Genomic DNA, 20679 nt, shown 5'->3' with positions numbered 1-20679 from the left:
CAATATTAGATAGAGAGATGGTTTTCTTTTGTTTTGTTTTGGTTAAAGATTTTATTTATATGAGAGACATAGATAGTGACCAAGATAGCACAAGCAGGGAGAAGAGGGAAAAGCAGGCTTCCTGCCGGGTAGGAAGCCTGATGTGGGGGCTCCATCCCAGGACCCTGGGACCATGACCTGAGCCAAAGGCAGACACTCAACCGACTGAACCACCCAGATGCCCCTAGAGGTTTTCTTAATAAAAGTATTCAGTGAATAAATGAAAGATGACAGAATTAGAATATTACCATTTTGGAACCCATAATAAACAATTGGATCTGGGCATTAAACAACAGTACTGATAACATCACAGAAATAGAAACAATCAGACATCATTCTTCTAATGAGAGGATACAGTATCACCTATGAAGTGACTCTGAATAAAATTGGTCCAAAGACTGATGAGGTTTCTAAAGCCAACTACAATTTATGAGAAGAAGATGGAGGAACATGTTCTATTGCACCTTGGGAATTAGCAAAATTAAGAAATGGGCAATGCTATAGGGTCAAAAAACAGTTTCTTCAACAAATAACTTATAAGGGAAATCTAAAGAAAGCAGGAAAACCTAGAAATTAAAAGACTTGTAAAATACCCATCAACCAGTTGTACTCTATGTACTTTTTTTGGGATCAATTTGCTATTTTTAAATTATTTAAAATCTTACATTTGAGACATAAATGTAAAATGTGAACACTGATTTTTGATAATCTTAGAGAATTACTGTACATTTTTTTTAAGTTTGGATAAAAAAAATTAGTATATGGGATTTGCTTTAAATAATGTGAGAAGAGTAAATTGGGTTGTGCATAGGCCTTGATTGGGCACAAGTTGGTGATTGTTGAAGCTGGGTCATAGATGCATGGATATTCATTATCTAATTTTGTGTATTTTAGAGATACTCTGAAGTAAAGTTTTATTTTAAAGTTATTGAGAGATCAAAAGAAAATGAGAGGTGAGAGGGTGATGAAAATAAGTATATCCAAGTCTTTGGAGGAATTCTGTCATAAAATCAGACACATGAGATACAGGAAATGTCTTTTAAGATGTGATCTATTAGAATATATTTATATGTTGAAGAGGATGATTTCAAAGAGAGGAAAATTGATGGTATAGTGATATAGGATAATTTTGTAAGGAATGGCCTTCAGTAGATGGGAAGGAGTAGGAGCCAATTTATGGAGAAAACCCATGCATATGACAAGGATATGGACACAGGTTGGTTGAATACTGTGAAGGGGAGAATACATATATTTCTTTTAATTGCTTCTGATTTCTTGTTGAAATAAACAGTAAGATTATGAGCAGAATGTGAGGATTATTTAGTGTTTTCCTGGAACATGGATTATTCAGTATTTGATCTGTATTGATTCTCAGGAGTACAACTCTGTGGTCATAGGGTTTTAATATTTCCAGATTTCTTACTACATTAACTCTGGTGTTAATGTGATTAAAACTGCCTCTGTCATAAATCTATCCCATATCATCTTGTATCAACAAAAGAAAAAAGGTGGTTAAAGACATCTTGCCTTAGGAAACGAATCAATTTTATGACCAGGTAATATGCTCCTCATTGTCTTTTTAATTAAAGCTGATACTCTGCAAATGGAAATAATGTTTCTCCTTTTATATTGGTCTAATATTTTGCTTTCACACTAGCATTGTTTATCAAAGTTCTTGATTCAGTAGAATACAAACTAGTGTTTGGTTTATTAATTTTAAATGGTTAAACATTTTATAAATATTTTAAAAGTTGTGACATTAACATTTTTTTACTATAGGCTAATCTTTTGATATTTAGTTCAGCCTTTTGTTTCATTATAGGACTAGCTGATTGTTTCTTGATTAGATCACACAAATAATGCGAAGCCTGTTATTTCTAGTTTCAGTTTGTCTAAAGTAGAGCAGGAACCTAAAGTATTCAACTTTGTTTTTATAGAAATGATTGTCTTAGTTGCTTGCAGGGATAAAAACTGGCATAAACAAGTTTGGGAACAAATATGGCTGATGCTTTGTTTCCAGAAAGCATAAGATTACAGCTCAGGGTTCATGCTGTAGTCTTAGTGAGAATGTTCAACATGCAAAAGTTTTTTTTTTTTTTTTTTTTTTAAGATTTTATTTGATTATTTGAAGGAGGGAATGAGAAAGAGAGCGCAAGCAGGGGAGAGAGGGAGAGGGAGAAACAGTTTCCCCACAGAGCAGGTGGCCCTGATGTGGGACTTGATCTCAGGAACCTGAGGTCATGTTCTGAGCCAAAGGCAGATGCTTAACTGACTGAGCCACCCAGGTGCCCCGTCAACATGCCAAGGTCTTAATCTGGCATATCTTTTAAGGGATGGGGCATTATGACAGTTGCAGGTTCATTATATCCACATTAGGAATGCTTTGTTTTTTAATGAAAACCTTTAAGTTTTATAGGATGAGTTTTTTTATTTTTTAAAGATTTTATTTTTAAGTAATCTCTATACCCAATGTGGGGCTCAAACTTACAACCCTGAGGTTAAGAGTCACATGTTCCATGAACTGAGCCAGACAGGTGCTCTATAGGATGAGTTTTATAACTTGTTCTACTTTGTGGGATGTGTGTGTGTGTGTGTGTATGTATGAATATGGACGTTTTATCTTAATTTTTTGTATTTTTTGCGTTGTCTGCTCATCACCTTTATTACTGGTGATAATTTGTATGAGTGTTTATGCTATCAACACTTTCTCATTTTTCTTACAAGTGTTTCAACCTTATTTTTATTTTGACTATGACTTTCCTTTTTTGTGTTTTTTTTTAATGACTTTTTAGTTTACAAGTAAATCCTTTGAGAGCGCCGAATCCTAACCACTAGACCACCAGGGAACAAGTAAATCCTTTGAAATTACCATCTTCTATAACCTTTGTCATACCTTTATAGCTGCCTACTTATTTACTACCATTTACTATACTTTACTATAATTTAGCTAATTATAGGTCATTTGATATATCATTTCTATCTTATTTATCTTAAACCTTAAATTGACTTTTTTCCTAAAGGTCCTTACAAAGTTGCCAGTTTTTTATTGCTTTCTTGGGTTGGGAAATGGAGACAGAGAGAAAAGGGAAGAGAGAGGAAAAAAGAGAAAGTGGAAGGAAGGAGGGAAATAATGGGAGAAGGAGAAAGGAAGACACACAGATTTCATAGTGACATTTTCTATAATATACATTTATCTCTCTGCTCATATATTTTAATGTTTTTAGTATATACTTTCTATAAAATTAAAAAATTGTTTTTAGAGAGAGAGCAAATGCCTGTGAGTATGGTGGGGAGGTCCAGAGGGAGAGAATCCCTTTTTTTTTTTTTTAAGGATTTAATTTATTTATTCATAAGAGACACACAGAGAGAGGCAGAGACATAGGCAGAGGGAGAAGCAGGCTCCCTGTAGGACCCCAATGTGGGACTTGATCCCAGGATCTGGGATCATGCCCTGAGCCAAAGGCAGACACTCAACCACTGAGCCACCCATGTGTCCTGGAGAGAGAGAATCTCAAGCAAGCTCCATGTTCAGTGCAGAGCCCAATGCAGGGCTCAATCTCATGACCCTGAGCTTATGACCTAAGCTGAAATCAAGAGTTGAATGCTTAACTAACTGAACCACTCAGATACTCTAGTATATCCTTTTCTAAACAAATTTATTGGAACATAAATATATACCAAAAAACCTGAAGCCATAAGTAAACAGCTTACTGAATTTTCACAAAATAATCACATCCATCTGACTAGCACAGAAATAGAGGTTTGCTAGATTATTAGAAACTCCCTCCTAACTCTTCCTAGTCTTTCCTCCCTACCAAAATTAACCACTATCCTGACTTAACAACTCTATATTTACTTTTTTTTGAACTTTATAAAAATGGAACCACACAGTATATCTTCATTTATGTTTGCCTTTGTTTACTCACCATTATGTTTATGAGATTGATCTGTGCTGTTGCATGTACTTGTAGATTATTCATTGTCATTGCTATACAGTATTATATCATGTTAATATGTTTTAATTTTCATAGCAATTCAGATGAACATTTGGATTCTTTCCAGTTTGAACATATTCAAAATGATTTTCCTATATTATAGCCTCTTAAATTAGCATTTTATTTTTGAGAAGTAGTGAAGTCTTATTGCAAAACTTTTGAGAAAATATACATTTCTTTGCTCAGATTTTTATTAGCTTGTTACTATGGCATAAACTTGTTCTTATGCCTGAAAAATCACTAAAATACTCTCTAGGTAGAACCTAAATGGCATTCGCTTTGAGGACGTCAGGGAGAATATAGGAGAGAGTGTGAAGGAACAAAACAGGTTGAGTCTTTGTAATGTAGATGGGTATAGCTATATAAACTGAAATAGAGATAATATGTAGAACCTCTCATTACCTTGTGAAAACAGGGAGAGTTTACTCATGACTATGCAAAGTAGAAAATGAACTGTAGTGGAGATATCTAAGTGAAAGTAGACAATGGGAAAGATGATCAGATGTAAAGAAATCACCATTTTTCCCTTATATATTTGACTGAGATAGCTTAGAGGTGTTTTTGTTTCCCATCTCTATAGGAAATGATAAAAAAATACATAATCAGTGTAATAAGGTATAAGATTAGTGGCAAAAGAACATATGCAATAACTGTTAGCTAATTTTGAGAATTTAATAATTAGTAATTACTGTATGCTATGGGTTTGTTACTCAGTGATAAATGAAAGGTTGTTTCTGCCCTTGGAAAGGTTTGAGGTAAGAAAATACAATTTTTTAAATGGTAAAATTTATTAATATGTATGTAACAACAAAATTGAAAGTGTTAAGACACAAGGAACAAATTACTGGGCTAGGAAGTAAAGGATGTAAATTAGGTGAAGTCAACATGGATCTGATTTTTAACATGGCACCTAAAATATGAAAGGAACCCAACTATGTAGAGATTGCAAGTTGGCTGTTCTAGGAGATTTAATATCCAGTTAAAAGGTCAAAGAAGTGGAGAAATGATGACATATTCAAGGAACTGAAAGGAGACAAATGGGTAGGAATATAGGAAACAAAGGAGACAATGACTTGAGATGATATGGTAAACAAAGGTCATTTTATTCATGGTAAGGTGTTTGTACATTATTCTAATTAAAAGGAGTAATCCTTAAAAAATCTAAGTAAAAATTCTCAAACTTTGGTCTGCCTCCAAATACATGATTACTTTAGAGATTTTTTAGCTCATTTACTTCAACTGAGCTTTATTTTCTATTGTTTTTTTTTCTATTATAAAGCTTTTGCTTGTTTACTTTTTCAAGAATAAGAAATAGCATGTATTTATCTTGTTTTCTTTCAGATTTAGAGTCCAGATATGACACTAAAATGTTATTTCAAGAAAAGGATCTTTATGAAATGAATTTATCTCCATGGGAGATCATGAATCTCCATGGAATTAGAAGTTGTGGCCTTGAAGACTCCTTTATCAGAAGAGATTATAAGTATAAGAAGTTTGAGGGACAAGAAGGTCCTCAAGAGGGCTATTTCAGGCAAGTGAAAAAACTGCCCACTTATAGAAAACTCCCATCTCTTACTCTGTATCAGAGAATTCATAATAGAGAGAAACCCTATGAATGTGGGGACTGTGGGAAGGCCTTTAGAGTACGCCAACAACTTACTTTCCATCAGAGGATCCACACTGGTGAAAAACCCTATGAATGCAAAGAATGTGGAAAAGCCTTTAGACAGTGTGCCCACCTTAGTCGACATCAGAGAATTCATACTTCTGACAAACTCCTTGAATGTAAAAAGTGTGGAAAGATCTTTACATGTGGTGCAGATCTTCGAGTACATCAGAGAACGCATATTGGTGAGAAGCCCTATGAATGTAAGGAATGTGGGAAGGCCTTCAGAGTACGAGGACAACTTAATCTCCATCAAAGGATTCATACTGGTGAGAAACCCTATGAATGTAAAGAATGTGGGAAGACCTTTAGACAGTATGCACACCTTACACGACATCAGAGACTTAATATTGCTGAGAAGTGCTATGAATGTAAGGACTGTGGGCAGACTTTCTTGTGTAGTACAGGCCTTAGAGTACATCACAAGCTTCATACTGGTGAAAAGCCCTATGAATGTAAGGAATGTGGAAAGGCCTTCAGAGTGCGGCAACAGCTCACTCTCCATCAGAGAATTCATACTGGTGAGAAACCCTATGATTGTAAAGAATGTGGGAAGACCTTTAGTCGTGGCTATCACCTGACTCTTCATCAAAGAATTCACACTGGTGAGAAACCTTATGAATGTAAGGAATGTCAGAAGTTCTTTCGTCGTTACTCAGAACTTATTTCACATCAGGGTATTCATATTGGAGAGAAACCCTATGATTGTAAGGAATGTGGGAAGACCTTTAGACTGTTCTCACAACTTACTCAACATCAGAGTATTCATTTTGGTGAGAAACCTTATAAATGTAAGGAATGTGAGAAGACTTTTAGACTGCTGTCACAACTTACTCAGCATCAGAGTATTCATACTGGTGAGAAACCCTATGACTGTAAGGAATGTGGAAAAGCCTTTAGACTTCATTCATCACTTATTCAACATCAGAGGATTCATTCTGGTGAAAAGCCATACAAATGTAAGGAATGTAAAAAGGCTTTTAGACAACATTCCCATCTTACCTACCATCAGCGAATTCATAATGTTACTAAATAATTATGGAAAGCCTTCCACTTTGAATTTTGTGTTAAAGGACATTAGAAAATAAATTGTAGGGGAAGTTTTTAAATCAAGGAATCCCTTTTGTTTCATGCTTAAAACTAAGCTAAATAAGAGATCTTATTTGAAGGAAAGGATATATTAATTTCATGAATTTATAGAGACCTTTACTCAGCATTAAAAACCATGTTAAACTTAAGGAAATTTGTTCGAGAAAGAAACTCTTAAAGGAGTGAACATAGAAGAGCTTTTGATCTTATCTATTTTATCAATTCTATTCTTCCCATCTGTATAATATACCTATGGAGGTTGCGAGGGCACTGCCTCATTTCAAAAATTGATAATTGAAAAGAAAGTCATTTAGCCTCCATTTCTTCTTGAACTGTGTTTTAGGGCAACTAGAAGTTGATGAGCTGAAGTTTTTTATTACAGGGTTTTGCAGCCCATAATGAAATAATGGATCTAGGCACAATTCTCAGTAGAGGTTAAGATCAGTAGGTGCCCACTGATTGATTTTAATCTCATTAAAAATAGGATAAAACACTTTGTGCCGCTGTAATGAGTTACAATAAGACATACGCATCTTGCCAAAAAATATTGAACCTGAATCTCAGGATCAAGATCTAACTCCCACTCTAAAGAAAATTCGGGAAACAGAAGAACATGACACATGAAGAAGCAATTAAACTAATCTAAAATGTGGGTAATTCTGCAAGAGGAATGACCTGGCTTCTCAAACAATAAAAGGGCATTGAAAAAAGGGAGGTGGAACTCTAAGATACTGAGAGTCTGGAGAAATGTAGACCAATCAAATGCAATGCATTAGATCACAAGCTGAATAAACGTAAAAAGGACATTTTTATGACAATTGGGGAAATGGGAATATTGATGGCATTAGATAATATTAAAAATTATGTTTTTTGTTAGGTGTGATAATAGCATTGTGGTTATGTAAAAATGTTAGAGGTTAAGTTTATACACAAGATGATATGATGTCTGGAACTTTTTAAAAATGATACAAAAGAAAAGTAAGGATGGATAACTTGTTTGTCAAAGTGATAGTAAGATGAGTGTTGGGTACATGTTTTTTGTTTTTTTTTTATTTTTTTTATTTATTTATGATAGAGAGAGAGAGAGAGAGAGGCAGAGACACAGGCAGAGGGAGAAGTAGGCTCCATGCACCGGGAGCCTGACGTGGGATTCGATCCCGGGTCTCCAGGATCGCGCCCTGGGCCAAAGGCAGACGCCAAACCGCTGCGCCACCCAGGGATCCCTGTTTATTTTGTTTTTGTTATTTTCTCTACTTTTATATATTTTAGTTTTTCCATAATATTATTTTAAAGATAAAATTAGCTATGGAATTATAACCTTTGAAGTAAATGACTTTTTAAAATGATTACATATCAAAATTTGTGGATGTTGTCAAGGCTCTGCACACTGGGATAACAAATATGCTCTACCATATTTGGGAAATAAAAATCGAGTGTCTGTTTTATCTATATCCCCTCTTGCTACCTCTGTTATCATGCCTATCCCACAGTACTTCCTATGTTAGTTAAAGAATGAGTTTTAAAAGTAATTATTACAACCAAATGTGGAAATTAATGGAGTAGACCTTCATTGTCTAATAAGATAGTTGCCAGCACTATATTGAGTGCTCAAAATTGAACACTTGTTAGTTCGAGGTTAGTTTGAATTAAAAGGGTGGCAAATGTAAAATACACATGAAGTTTTGAAGATTTAGTTTTTTAAAAACAATGTAATATATTGTTTCTCACATCATTTCTCTTCTATAATATTCAGTGATTTGCATTATTACATAATACAGAAGCCAATTTAATTGTCTTTCTGCTCTAAAGTAGCATGTTTGCATACTGAGGTCTTGGTTCTACCCTGAGTCATGTTCCCTGCCACCCCGCCGCCTTCATGAAAGGTAGCCTGTGTTTACAGCTGAGTAGTTTTCTCAGGCTGTTTTTAGCCTGTACATGTTTTGGGATCCCAAGGCCCTTTCACTTCATACTGTTTCTTTCCCATTAATTTCAAGCTTGCAATGCTCCAAGCTGTACAGTTGTCTTAAAAACTTTTCAGTGAATTTTATTAGGGTTCACTCAGGCGAATTCTCTGTATTGGGCTTCCCATGAGGCTGCTATGGAAAAGTGACTTTGAAATTCTTGGATGTCCTGCTGTTTCACAGAATGGGTAAGTTAGATTCATCATTATTCTGAGGCTATATTTTCAGGACAGCACCATATATTTGATTTTTTTTTTTTCCCTCTCAGGCTCAATTATAACTTTGAAAAACCTTTTGCTATCTGGAAACACTGCCACGGAACTATTTCCTTGAGATTCTACTTGAAATATGCACCAATTGATACAATAAGTAAAATATGATTTTTCTTTTTTCTTCTGCTTATCTTCATGAATTTCCAAATATTGATCAAGCCTTACATCACTGGAACAAACTCCCATTTGTTTGTAGTGCGTACTTTGTATGTAGTACCTATTGCTGGATTTGCTGATTGCTATGGTGTGCTAATATTTTGTTGAGGATTTTTTTTAAAGGATTTTTCCAATCTATGTTCATGAGGAATACTGGCCTGTAGTTTTCTTTTATTCTACTGTCTTTGCTTCATTTTGCTAGCATGGTGATGGTGGCCTCATAAAATGGGTTTCGAAGGATTGCCTCTTCTCAATATTTGGAAGAGGTAGTGTAGAATCGTTAATTATTATTTAAACGTCTGGTAGAATTTCCAGTGAAACCATTGGGGCCTTGAAATGGACTGAATGAGTCTGTTCAAAATTCATGTGTTGACGTCCTAACCCTCAATGTGTTGACAGGTAGTGGGACCTTTTGGAGGTTATTAAGTATTGATGATGGACCCCTCCTGATTGAGATTAGTCACCTTATAAAAGGGATCCCAGAGAACTCTCTTAAACTTTTCTGCCAAGTGAGGATACAAGAAAGTGGCAGTCTTTATTCCGGGAGATGGTTCTCACCAAAACCATGCTGGCCCACTGATGTTAGACTTCAGCCTCAAAGATTGTTAAGAAATGCGTTTATAAACCACCTAGTCTATTGTACTGCATTATAGCAGCCCAAAATGAGCAAGACAGAAATTGGTACCGGAAGTAGGTGCTAATTGAAGAATAGGTAAGGGCTGTAAGAGTTTTTAGAGGCATTCAAAAAAAAGGGACATTAATGGTGATTCTGGTGATGCTCAGAAAAGAGCTGAAAACAAAACTTCAATCTTTAGAGAATACATTATTGACAGAATGTTGGTAGAAATATGGATGGTAAAGGCAGTACTGGTGAGATTTTGGATGGAAGTGAAGCACACATTATTGGAAACTGGAGGAAAGGCAGTTGTTTTTAGAAAGTGACAACTTGGCAAAATTGTATTCCATCTAGTGTTTTGTGGGAAGTAGAACTTGTGAGTAATGAAATTGGAGGTGTGGCTTGGCTCCTGGCTGATTACAGTAAAATGCAAGAAGAGAGAAATAACTGAACAATGGAATTTTTGAAACATATGGAAAATTCTTAGCTGAGTAGTTAAATGGTGTTAAATGCTATTAAAGCGAGGGCCTTGATTGGGAAAGAATGGGATGCTATACAATGGCATGGGGACAGGTGGAAGACTCTGGTGTAGCTAGGACCTGGAGCTCCTAAATTCTGAGTCTTCCCTGCCTGTGGAAGCATCCTCATCAGCAGAAGTGGCCTTTCCACCCCTAGTGGCAGTGGCTTCCCAATCAACAGTGGCATCAGCCTTTATATTTCCATCTGATAGAATTAATTGTGCATTGCCTAAAGAAAGTGTAATCACTTCCCTTGAGTTAGTGGCCATGCTAGGCAATGCTACTTCTCGGAAATCCCCACAATTCACCCCCTTTTATTTGCAGGCCTATGACTAGACTCAAGTCCCGGCAGGCTCCTCCAAGTGCAGTGTGAAGTGTGACCCATGAGGAGAGGGGTGGTACAGTCCAGAAGAACTACTTGAGTTCTCTAACTTATACAGACAAATACAGTGGAAGAAACATGATTGGAAATTTGGGCAATGAAATCTGGGGAAGAGATAAATGGATAGACTTGTCTGAATCAGGGCAGAAAAATTGAAGATACCTGTGTTGCATGTGAATGAGTGACTTCAACAAAGGAGGATTGAAATAATTAAGTAGATGGGATGGCCTCTTCTGTGGCTAACAGCTTTTCCCTCCAGCCACCCCTGTCATTGTCCAATGGGCTCTTGAACAAAGTAGTCATTGTGGCGGGGTTGGAGATTATGCATGTGATCAGCAATATGGACTTCCACTCACCAAGGCTCACGCAGCTATGGCCATTGCTTAGTGTTCCATATGCCAACAACAGAGACAAACACTGAGCCCCCCAGTATAGCACCATCCCCTGGAGTGTTCAGCTCCCTGGAAGCAGATTGATTACATAGGACCATCATGGAAGAGGCAGCATTTTGAGCTTACTAGAATAGAAACTTATTCTGGATGTGGATTTACTTTCCCTACATGCAAAGCTTCTGATAAAACTATCCATGGATTCACAGAATGCCTTATTCATGATATTCCTCACAGCATTACTTCTGATCAGGGAACTCACTTTACAGCAAAATAAGTGCAGCAGTGGGTCCATGCTGAACAAATTCACCAGTCATATGTTTCCCATCATACTGAAGCAGTTGGCTTGATAGAAGGATGGAACAACACTTTGAAGATTCAATTATAGCACCATCTGGGTGTCAAAACTGTGCTGGCTCCATAAATGTATCTCCTCTGAATCAGCATCTGATAAATGGTTGTTTCTCCAATATCCAGGATTCATGGACATGGAGGTCAAGGAGTTGTGTGAGATAATAGAAAATATGTATATTGGCTTTTGCCTCTGGTTCCTGGCACAGAGCTTTTTCTTCCTTTTTTTTTTTTTTTTTTAAATCTTATTTATTTGACAGAGAGCACTAGCAGGGGGAGGGGTAGGCAGAGGAAGAGGGAGAAGGAGGCTCCCTGCTGGGATCAAGCCTGATGTAATCAGATCTTGACCTGAGCCAAAGGCAGACACTTAACTGACTTAGCCACCCAGGCATCCAATGGCACAGAGCTTCTAAAACTATTGTAATTTCCTAAGTAATAGCATTAGGAGCATCTCTTGTTCCAATATTTGGTCTTTGACCTGGTTGCTGACACAGGGCTCTTAAAAACTTGTGATTCCCTATCACCCAGAGGCAACTCTGGGTGAGCTACTGGATGGCTTCCAGATGAGGACTGGTCCCTGAAAAGACCAAGCCATGATTAGAAGTTTGGAATTTTCAGCCCTCTTTCCCTTCTCTTGGGAAGCAGAGAGGGCTGGAAATGGGGCTAATGACCCATTGTACCTAAATGATGAAGTCTCCTCCATAAAAATCCCCAATCTATAGGGTTCAGAAGACTCCTAGGTTGCAAACATACCCCTACCAAAAGTGTGATTGCACCCCCACTCCACAGGGACAGAAATTCTTGTGCTCAGGGTACTCTAAGACTTTACCCTATGTATCTCTTCATCTGGCTGTTACTTCTATCCTTTATCATATCCTTTAATAAACTGGTACATGTGTTCCCCTGATTTCTGTGTGCTGCTCTAGCAAAATAATTGAAACTGAGCAGAGGGTTATAGGAACCTTCAATTTGTATCCAAGTCAGAAGTTGTGGGTAACTTGGACACCTACTACTTGCAATTGGCATCTGAAGGGGGGGGGGGACCACTATTGTGGGACTGAAGCTTTAGCCTGTGGTATATATATTTTTAAGATTTCATTTATTTATTCATGAGAGAGACAGAGGCAGAGATATAAGCAGAAGGATAAGCAGGCTCCAGGCAGGGACCCCAATGTGGGACTCGATCCTGGGACTCATGGATCATGCCCCAGGCTGAAGGCAGGTGCCAAACCACTGAGCCATCTAGGACACCACCTAGGCAGGTGTCCCTAGCCTGTGGTATCTGACACTATATCCAGGCAGATAATGTTAGAATTGAGTTGAATTCTCCATCCAGTTGGTGCTTGGAAAATTACTTGGGGAAATGGCCCACACATTTGGTGATCTGAAGTGTCAGAAGTAAGTATTTTGTATGAGTAGTAAAGGAAATAAAAAGAGAAGAAACACGCAGTAGGGGAAAACTGTAGGTTTTCCTTTATAGGTGGAGATGGGAATAGTACCACTCACTCTTACCCCCTAGTGATCCACTAGCAAAATTTTTGCTTTCTGTTCCCAGGCCTTAGCGCCCTGCTGGCCTAGAGGTCTTAGTTCCAGAATGAGAGGTGCTTCCATCAAGAGGCACAACAATAGTTCCAGGAACTGCAAGTTAAGACTGCCACCCAGCCACTTTGGCTTCCTCATACCTCTGAATCCACAGGCAAAGAAGAGAGTTCCAGTGTTGGCTGGGGCCATTAATCCTGACTACTGATGAGAAATCGGACTACTCCTCCACAATGGAGGTGAGGAAGAGTATGTCTGGAATACAGAAGATCTCTTAGGGCATCTGTTAATATTACCATGGTGCTGTGATTATGGTCAGTGACAAACAATGACCTGTTCCAGTCAGGACTATGAATGACCCAGACCCTTGAGGAAGGAAAGTTTATGTCACTACTAGGTATAGAACCATAATCATGTAACCAGTTACAGAAATGAGCAGTGTTAATTGTCTCACGTATTCCTTGTATTGTTATGAATGTGTGTGTGCTTAGCCTTATATTCTTTCCTTTCTTATTCCCTGATCAAGTAGCTTTACATCCTAGTATTCAAGCATTGACTTTATATCATAGTATTTATCATTAATTTTTCATCATAGTATTTAAGTTACTGGGTATCTTGGAAAAGAGTAAAGTACATAGAATCCATGTTTTACATAGAAAACATGGATTTGTTCAGGTATGTACCTGGGTCAGGAAGAAATGTTTAAAAGCCATTCAGTATAAACACACTAATTCTTTTAAAAGTATTTTTATTTTTTCTACAAATGTAAGAGAAAGTTGTAATGTACTATGACCCTCAATTCCACTTCTAAATATACATCCAAAAGAAATGAACATATTTGTCTACAAATGATATGGGCAAGGATATTAATAGAAGCTTTGTTTATATTAACCTAAAAGTGGTCCCAACAAAAATGCCCTATCAATAGAAGGATGCATCAGAAAGTGACTACCTAACAATATGAAAGAAGAAAGTACTGGTGTATATAACAACATAGGTGAATCTTGAAGGTATTATATTGAGTGAAATAAATCAGTCACAAAAGAGTATATACTATAGGATTCCATTTATGTGAAGTAAAACTAATTAGTAAGTAAAACTAATTGGTCATGATAGACGTCAGAATTATTGGTCACCTAGGGGGTATAGACTGGGAAGGCCTGATTGAACTTTGAGTGACAGAAATATTCTACATTTCAATCTGGGTGGCAGTCACTGTGGTGCACATATAGGTAAAAAATAAGCTGTATACATCAGTGTACTTTATGTACTGTTTTGTTTGTGTTTTATTGATGCCATTGCTCAGGCCTTGACCGTGTACTCCCGCAGCTGGTACAGCTGCTGTTTCTTGGTCTTCAGGTTCTCCTGATGGTCATTCGGCACATGGCATGTGTCTTCTTGAGCTGCAGATGCAGGAGCTTATACTTCTTACCCTTGTAGAATTTCCTGAAGTTTTCTATGTGAGTCTGATTGATAACTGTGAGAGCACAGGGGATGGATATGGATACAACTCAGATCTTGCAGAGCTTGGAAACCTTGTCACCTGTCACTTTGCTGCCTCACAGCTGGGACAGCTCCCACCTTCAGGTCTTCCAGCTCTTTAAGCACCTCCTCCTTAAAGGTCTTAAAGAAGTTCTTAATCTTGGCCATGTCTGCATGATCTGCTGCTGCTGCTGCTGCTGCTGCTGAAGGAAAGAGGCCAAGGCTCTTTATGCTCTTTATGGTATGTGTATTACAGCTCACTTTAAATAATCAAGGAGAAGAAGAATGAAACAGTTTGATAATAGCCTCTTAATGTCTCCTTTAAGTGTAACCTAATGTGAAGTGTCATGGGCACCTGGTCCTTCAGCAATGTCTGCTATTCAGTGTTTTTTTTTTTAAGAATTTATTTATTCATTCATGAGAGACACATAGAGAGGCAGAGACATAGAGGGAGAAGCAGGCTCCCTGTGGGGAGCCTGATGTGGGACTTGATCCCAGGACCCCGGGATTATGACCTGTGCCAAAGGCAGACCTTAACCACTGACCCACCCAGGTGCCCCTCTTCCTTCCTTCCTCCCTCCCTCCCTCCCTCCCTCCCTCCCTCCCTCCCTCCCTCCCTTCCTTCCTTCCTTCCTTCCTTCCTTCCTTCCTTCCTTCCTTCCTTCCTTCTTCCTTCCTTCCTTCTTTTTCTTTCTTTCTTTTTTTTTTTTTTTTAAAGTAATCTCTATGGCTTGATCTCAGACCTGGAGATCACAGATCTACCAACTGAGCCATCCAGGTGCCCCACAATGGTTCTTAATCTCATTGCAAGATATGATGGATTAGGGCTTTGACCAGCAAAAAGAGGGGAAAAAAAAGGACAAGTATTTATTTTGTCTAGTTACAGTGACCATGATTTCATACCCTGGATACTAAATGACAATGGTGAGCCCTGAGAGCACTGGGAGTTGTAATCTTGGCTAGGAGAAGGGCTGCATGTGGGTATCATGTAGTTTAGACACTGCCAGGTATGGTCTGTGCAGTTTTCTCACTTTAGATGCGGAAGAGCAGGCAGTTTCTCAGAGCCTTGAAGGAGCTTTTATATGGATAATATGGCTCTTCCTAAGGTCCAGAAAAGGAAATCTGAACAGCCTAGTCACAAGTGCAGCTCAGCATCCCAGAATGTAAGACTTCTGGAAATCCTGTTAAAGTGCTGACTTTTGCTTTAGTGCAGTAGAGCCTCTGCTACAGTCCATCTGTTTTACATCCTGGGGTTTGAAGGAAGTTTAGAGGTGTCTAAATTCCTGCTAAACTTCCCAGTATATATATGAGGGTGAGGGGTTGGTTTGGGGACAAAAATGGAGGAAAAAAAAAACTTGACATTTTATGAACTCCGTGGCAAATCTGGTCTTGTTTTTTTCCCCCCATAGAGATATGGCTTCCATGGATTCTAGGCTTCTCTAGTAATAAACTCCAAGAAGCACACTCTGGTTTTTACAATTCTAAAACTATGGCACAAATTGGTTTTTCAATTTTGAATTCTGGTTATGTGAAGATTTTAATTTTTTACCCTGAAACTTCTTTATATCCTAGAACTGCTCCAGTTCCTCCCATTTTTGGAGGGATGCAGTCCAGGTCCCTCCTATGTGCCCCAGTTTTCTTAAATTATTGTGTACTAGAAAAATCAGCATCTCTTCTATGCATAGTTTTTGGTCTGGAGCAGAGACAGAACAAAAATGAAGTCTCGGCAGAGAGATATTTGACTCTCTTGTCAGATCTTCAATTTGATGATAAGGAAAGGATGATCTCATGTGACTACACATGGAAAAATTGGCCTCAGTTTAAGTATGTAGTGAAATCTCAGGTTTTCATAATGGGTGTGGAAATGATTGCAACCTGCGTACAGGTGGAAAAAGGGGTCTCTCCTGGGGACTCTGAGAGGTGAGAACCTATAGCAGTGTTCATTTTGCACCTGAAGAAGATATACAAGTTTCAGGAGACATGTTTGTGACTGATTAACCTATAATAGTATTCTCTGGCTCAGGAATGAAAAAACTGGGGAGAAATGGGAAATGGAGTAGCAAGTAAGAAGATATGGTAGGATGCTTCTAAAATGGCTCCCAGGAATCACTGCCTCCAATATTCATCCCTTTTTGTAACTTCCTTTTCTTTAGTGTGGGTTAGATTTAGTGGCTTGCTTCTAATGAATAGAACAGGGCAAGAGTGATGAGATTTCACTTTTAAGACTAGGTTATAAAAGTCTGTAACTTCAGTCTTGCTCACACACTTTTTTTGTGCTGTCTTGCTCTGAGAAAGTCAACTGCCAACCTGTGAACTAAGGATAATCTCAGACCCACAGCCAATGAGGAACCAAGGCTGACATTCCAATAGCTATGAAAACTGAATTCTATCAATGAGGAGTGAGCCTTGAAGCAGATCCTTCCCCATTTGAGCCTTAAGATGACTGTGGCCTCAGCTGACACCTTGATTGCAGTCTGAGAGATCCTGAATATGAGGCCCAAGTCCAACCGCAAACAGATTTCTGACCTAAACTGATTTGTTGTTATTTGAAGCCATTAAGTTTTGGGACATTTTATTTCATAGCAATAGGTAACAGAGAAGATCATCCAGATAATCACAAGAATAACCAGAGGGCAAATGTCCTGGGGCCATTTTGGAACTCTGCTTACTACGCCATACACATCACACACCTTTGTGTACAAAGGCGATCATCAGTTTCAACTTCTTTTTTTTTTTTAAGATTTTATTTATTTATTTGACAGAGAGAGAGAGAGAGAGAGAGAGAGAGAGGCAGAGACACAGGCAGAGGGAGAAGCAGGTTCCATGCAGGGACCCTGACTTGGGATTCGATCCCAGGTCCCCAGGATCATGCCCTGGGCTGAAGGCGGCACTATCGCACTGAGCCACCCGGGCTGCTCAAGGGGAGTAATTAACTGAGGCTCAAAAGCTTTTCAATTTTTCTCGCTCTATTATTTATTTATTTTTTAAAAAGATTTTATTTATTCATGAGAGACAGAGAGAGAGAGGCAGAGACAGAAGCATGAGCCTTGCAAGGAGCCCAATGTGGGACTCTATCCCGGATCTCAAGATCATACCCTGAGCTGAAGGTAGATGCTCAACCACTGATCCACCCAGGCATCCCTACACTCTATTATTTATTGAATAATTTCTTCCACATCATTGTTTCCTGTTGCCTGCCTCTAAAAAATAAATAAATAAATAATAAATAAATAAATAGATATAGATATATGTATGTGTTATATATATATAAAGCATATTTATAAGTATGTGTGCTATATGTAGATATAGTATGTGCAGAGACAGAAAAATGACATAGAATATCATGCTATTCTAATTATTGTTGCTGTTTTAATGTCCTTTATTTTTTTAAAGATTTTATTTATTTATTTGAGAGAGGAAGCATGACAAGGAGTTGGGGGAAGGGTCGAGGGAGTGGGAGAAGCAGGTTCCCCACTGAGCAAGGAGCCCACCATGGGGATCGATTCCAGGATCATGACCTGAACTGAGGACAGACACCTAACCAACTGAGCCACCCAGGTACTTCTTTAATGTCCTTTAATAATATGTTAGTACTGTTATCTTTCTTTTTTTTTTTTAGTTTACTTTTATTTGAGAGAGAGTGAGTGTGAGAGAGAGAGTGCATGAACAGGGGGGAGGGATAGAGGGAGAAGCAGACTCCCCGCCAAGCAGGGAACTCAATGTGGGACTCGATCCCAGGACCCTGGGATCATGCCCTGAGCTGAAGGCAGATTCTTAACTAACTGAGCCACTTGGGTGCCTCTATTGTTTTCTTTCTAAGCATTTTTCCCTGTGCTTTTTATAAATAACTTTTTGTAAATATTGAGAAAATATACAGAATCACAATGAAAAAAATTATGGTAAACTTGTATTTTCCTATGTACCAAAGAAAATCTGTTAAACTGCAAGTGTTGTTATTTATCCTATTCAGACAAGAGTACTTAAAGGAGAAAATAAAAATTGAAATCTTTACAGTATTAGGTTTTTTATGCATTAAAAGTAGTTTAACTCTTGGGACACCTGGGTGGCTCAGTGGTTGGGCATCTGCCTTCGGCTCAGGTCATGACCCTGGAATCATGATCCCAAGATATGGGATCAAGTCCCACATCAGGCTCCTTGTGGGGAGCCTGCTTCTCCCTCTGCCTGTGTCTCTGCCTCTCTCTCTGTGTGTCTCTCATGAATCAATAAACAAAATCTTTAAAAAAAATAAAAGTTTACCTCTTTTTTTAAAAAAAAGATTTTATTTATTGATTCATGAGACACAGAGGCAGAGACACAAGCAGAGGGAGAAGCAGGCTCCATGCAGAGAGCCCAACGTGGGACTTAATCCCTATTCCCCAGGATCAGGCCCTGGGCTGAAGGTGACCCTAAACTGCTGAGCCACCTCAGCTGCCCAGTAGTTTACCTCTTTAATAAGCAGGCATTCTTTTGTGTTTTTGTTAAGTATTTACACTTTTAGATAAAGAGTTTACATTTTCCTTGCCTACTTCAAATCATAGGCACATTATTCATTTTGTTGACTTTGTGATTGGAAATGTTTTGTACATTATGTAATTGATCATTACTGGTATAAAAGAAGGCTACTGATTTTTGTATGAAGATTGCAACCTTGATGAAAGCTTGTAATATTTTATTTATTTTTATTTTTTAAATTATTTTTTATTGGAGTTCAATTTGCCAACATATAGCATATCACCCAGTGCTCAACCCATCAAGTGCCCCTCTCAGTGCCTGTCACCCAGTCACCCCAAACCCTGCTCACCTCCCTTTCCACTACCCCTTGTTCGTTTCCCAGAGTTAGGTGTCTCTCATGTTCTGTCTCCCTCTCTGATATTTCCCACTCATTTTCTCTCCTTTCTCCTTTATTCCCTTTCACTATTTTTTATATTCCCCAAATGAATGAGACCATATAATGTTTGTCCTCCTCCGATTGACTTATTTCATTCAGCATAATATCCTCCAGTCCCATCCACACTGAAGCAAATGGTGGGTATTTGTCGATTCTAATGGCTGAGTAATATTCCATTGTATACATAAACCACATCTTCTTTATCCATTCATCTTTCGTTGGACACTGAGGCTCCCTCCACATTTTGGCTATTGTGTACATTGCTGTTATTGCTGCTATTGTGGTGCAGGTGTCCCAGTGTTTCACTGCATCTGTATCTTTGGGGTAAATCCCCAGCAGTGCAATTGCTGGGTCATAGGTCAGTTCTATTTTTAACTCTTTAGGAACCTCCACAAAATTTTCCAGAGTGGCTGTACCAGTTCACATTTCCACCAACAGTGCAAGATGGTTCCCCTTTCTCCAAATCCTCTCCAACATTTGTTGTTTCCTGTCTTGTTAATTTTCACCATTCTCACTGGTGTGAGGTGGTATCACATTGTGGTTTTGATTTGTATTTCCCTGATGGCAAGTGATGCAGAGCATTTTCTCATGTACTTGTTGGCCATGCCTATGTCTTCCTCTGTGAAATTTCTGTTCATGTCTTTTGCCCATTTCATGATTGGATTGTTTCTTTGCTGTTGAGTTTAATTAAGTTCTTTATAGATCTTGGATACTAGCCCTTTATCTGATATGTCATTCGCAAATATCTTCTCCCATTCCGTAGGTTGTCTTTTAGTTTTGTTGACTGTTTCTTTTGCTGTGCAGAAGCTTTTTATCTTGATGAAGTCCCAATAATTCATTTTTGCTTTTGTTTCCCTTGCCTTCATGGATGTATCTTGCAAGAAGTTGCTGTGGCCAAGTTCAAAAAGGGTGTTGCCTGTGTTCTCCTCTAGGATTTGGATGGATTCTTGTCTCACATTTAGATCTTTCGTCCATTTTGAGTTTATCTTTGTGTATGGTGTAAGAGAATGGTCTAGTTTCATTCTTCGGCATGTGGCTGTCCAATTTTCCCAGCACCATTTATTGAAGAGACTGTCCTTTTTCCAGTAGATAGTCTTTACTGCTTTGTTGAATATTAGTTGACCATAGAGTTGAGGGCCCATTTCTAGATTCTCTATTCTGTTCCATTGATCTATGTGTCTGTTTTTGTGCCAGTACCACACTGTCTTGATGACCACAGCTTTGTAGTACAACCTGAAATCTGGCATTGTGATGCCCCCAGCTCTGGTTTTCTTTTTTAATATTCCCCTGGCTATTCAGGGTCTTTTCTGATTCCATACAAATCTTTTTATTTTTT

General features: G+C 38.2%; 1 protein-coding gene and 1 pseudogene across 1 annotated transcript in view; one reads left to right on the top strand and one right to left on the bottom strand.

Annotated features, from left to right (window-relative positions):
- LOC129500136 (uncharacterized) overlaps positions 1-20679 on the top strand; it is a 56485-nt gene that overhangs the window by 7901 nt on the left and 27905 nt on the right. The window contains exons 7-10 of the mRNA XM_055310261.1: positions 5376-6724; positions 8841-8938; positions 9019-9119; positions 14333-14560. Coding sequence (XP_055166236.1) covers positions 5376-6724; positions 8841-8938; positions 9019-9119; positions 14333-14560 — 1776 coding nt within the window. The remainder of the gene's footprint in view (positions 1-5375; positions 6725-8840; positions 8939-9018; positions 9120-14332; positions 14561-20679) is intronic.
- Positions 13774-14650, bottom strand: LOC129500363 (60S ribosomal protein L35-like; annotated as a pseudogene).

This window comes from Nyctereutes procyonoides, unplaced genomic scaffold (genome assembly GCF_905146905.1).
Source record: "Nyctereutes procyonoides isolate TBG_1078 unplaced genomic scaffold, NYPRO_anot_genome, whole genome shotgun sequence".
Classification (NCBI taxonomy): domain Eukaryota; kingdom Metazoa; phylum Chordata; class Mammalia; order Carnivora; family Canidae; genus Nyctereutes; species Nyctereutes procyonoides.
Note: the sequence above shows the minus strand (reverse complement) of the source record. Positions and strands in the feature narration are given on the sequence as shown.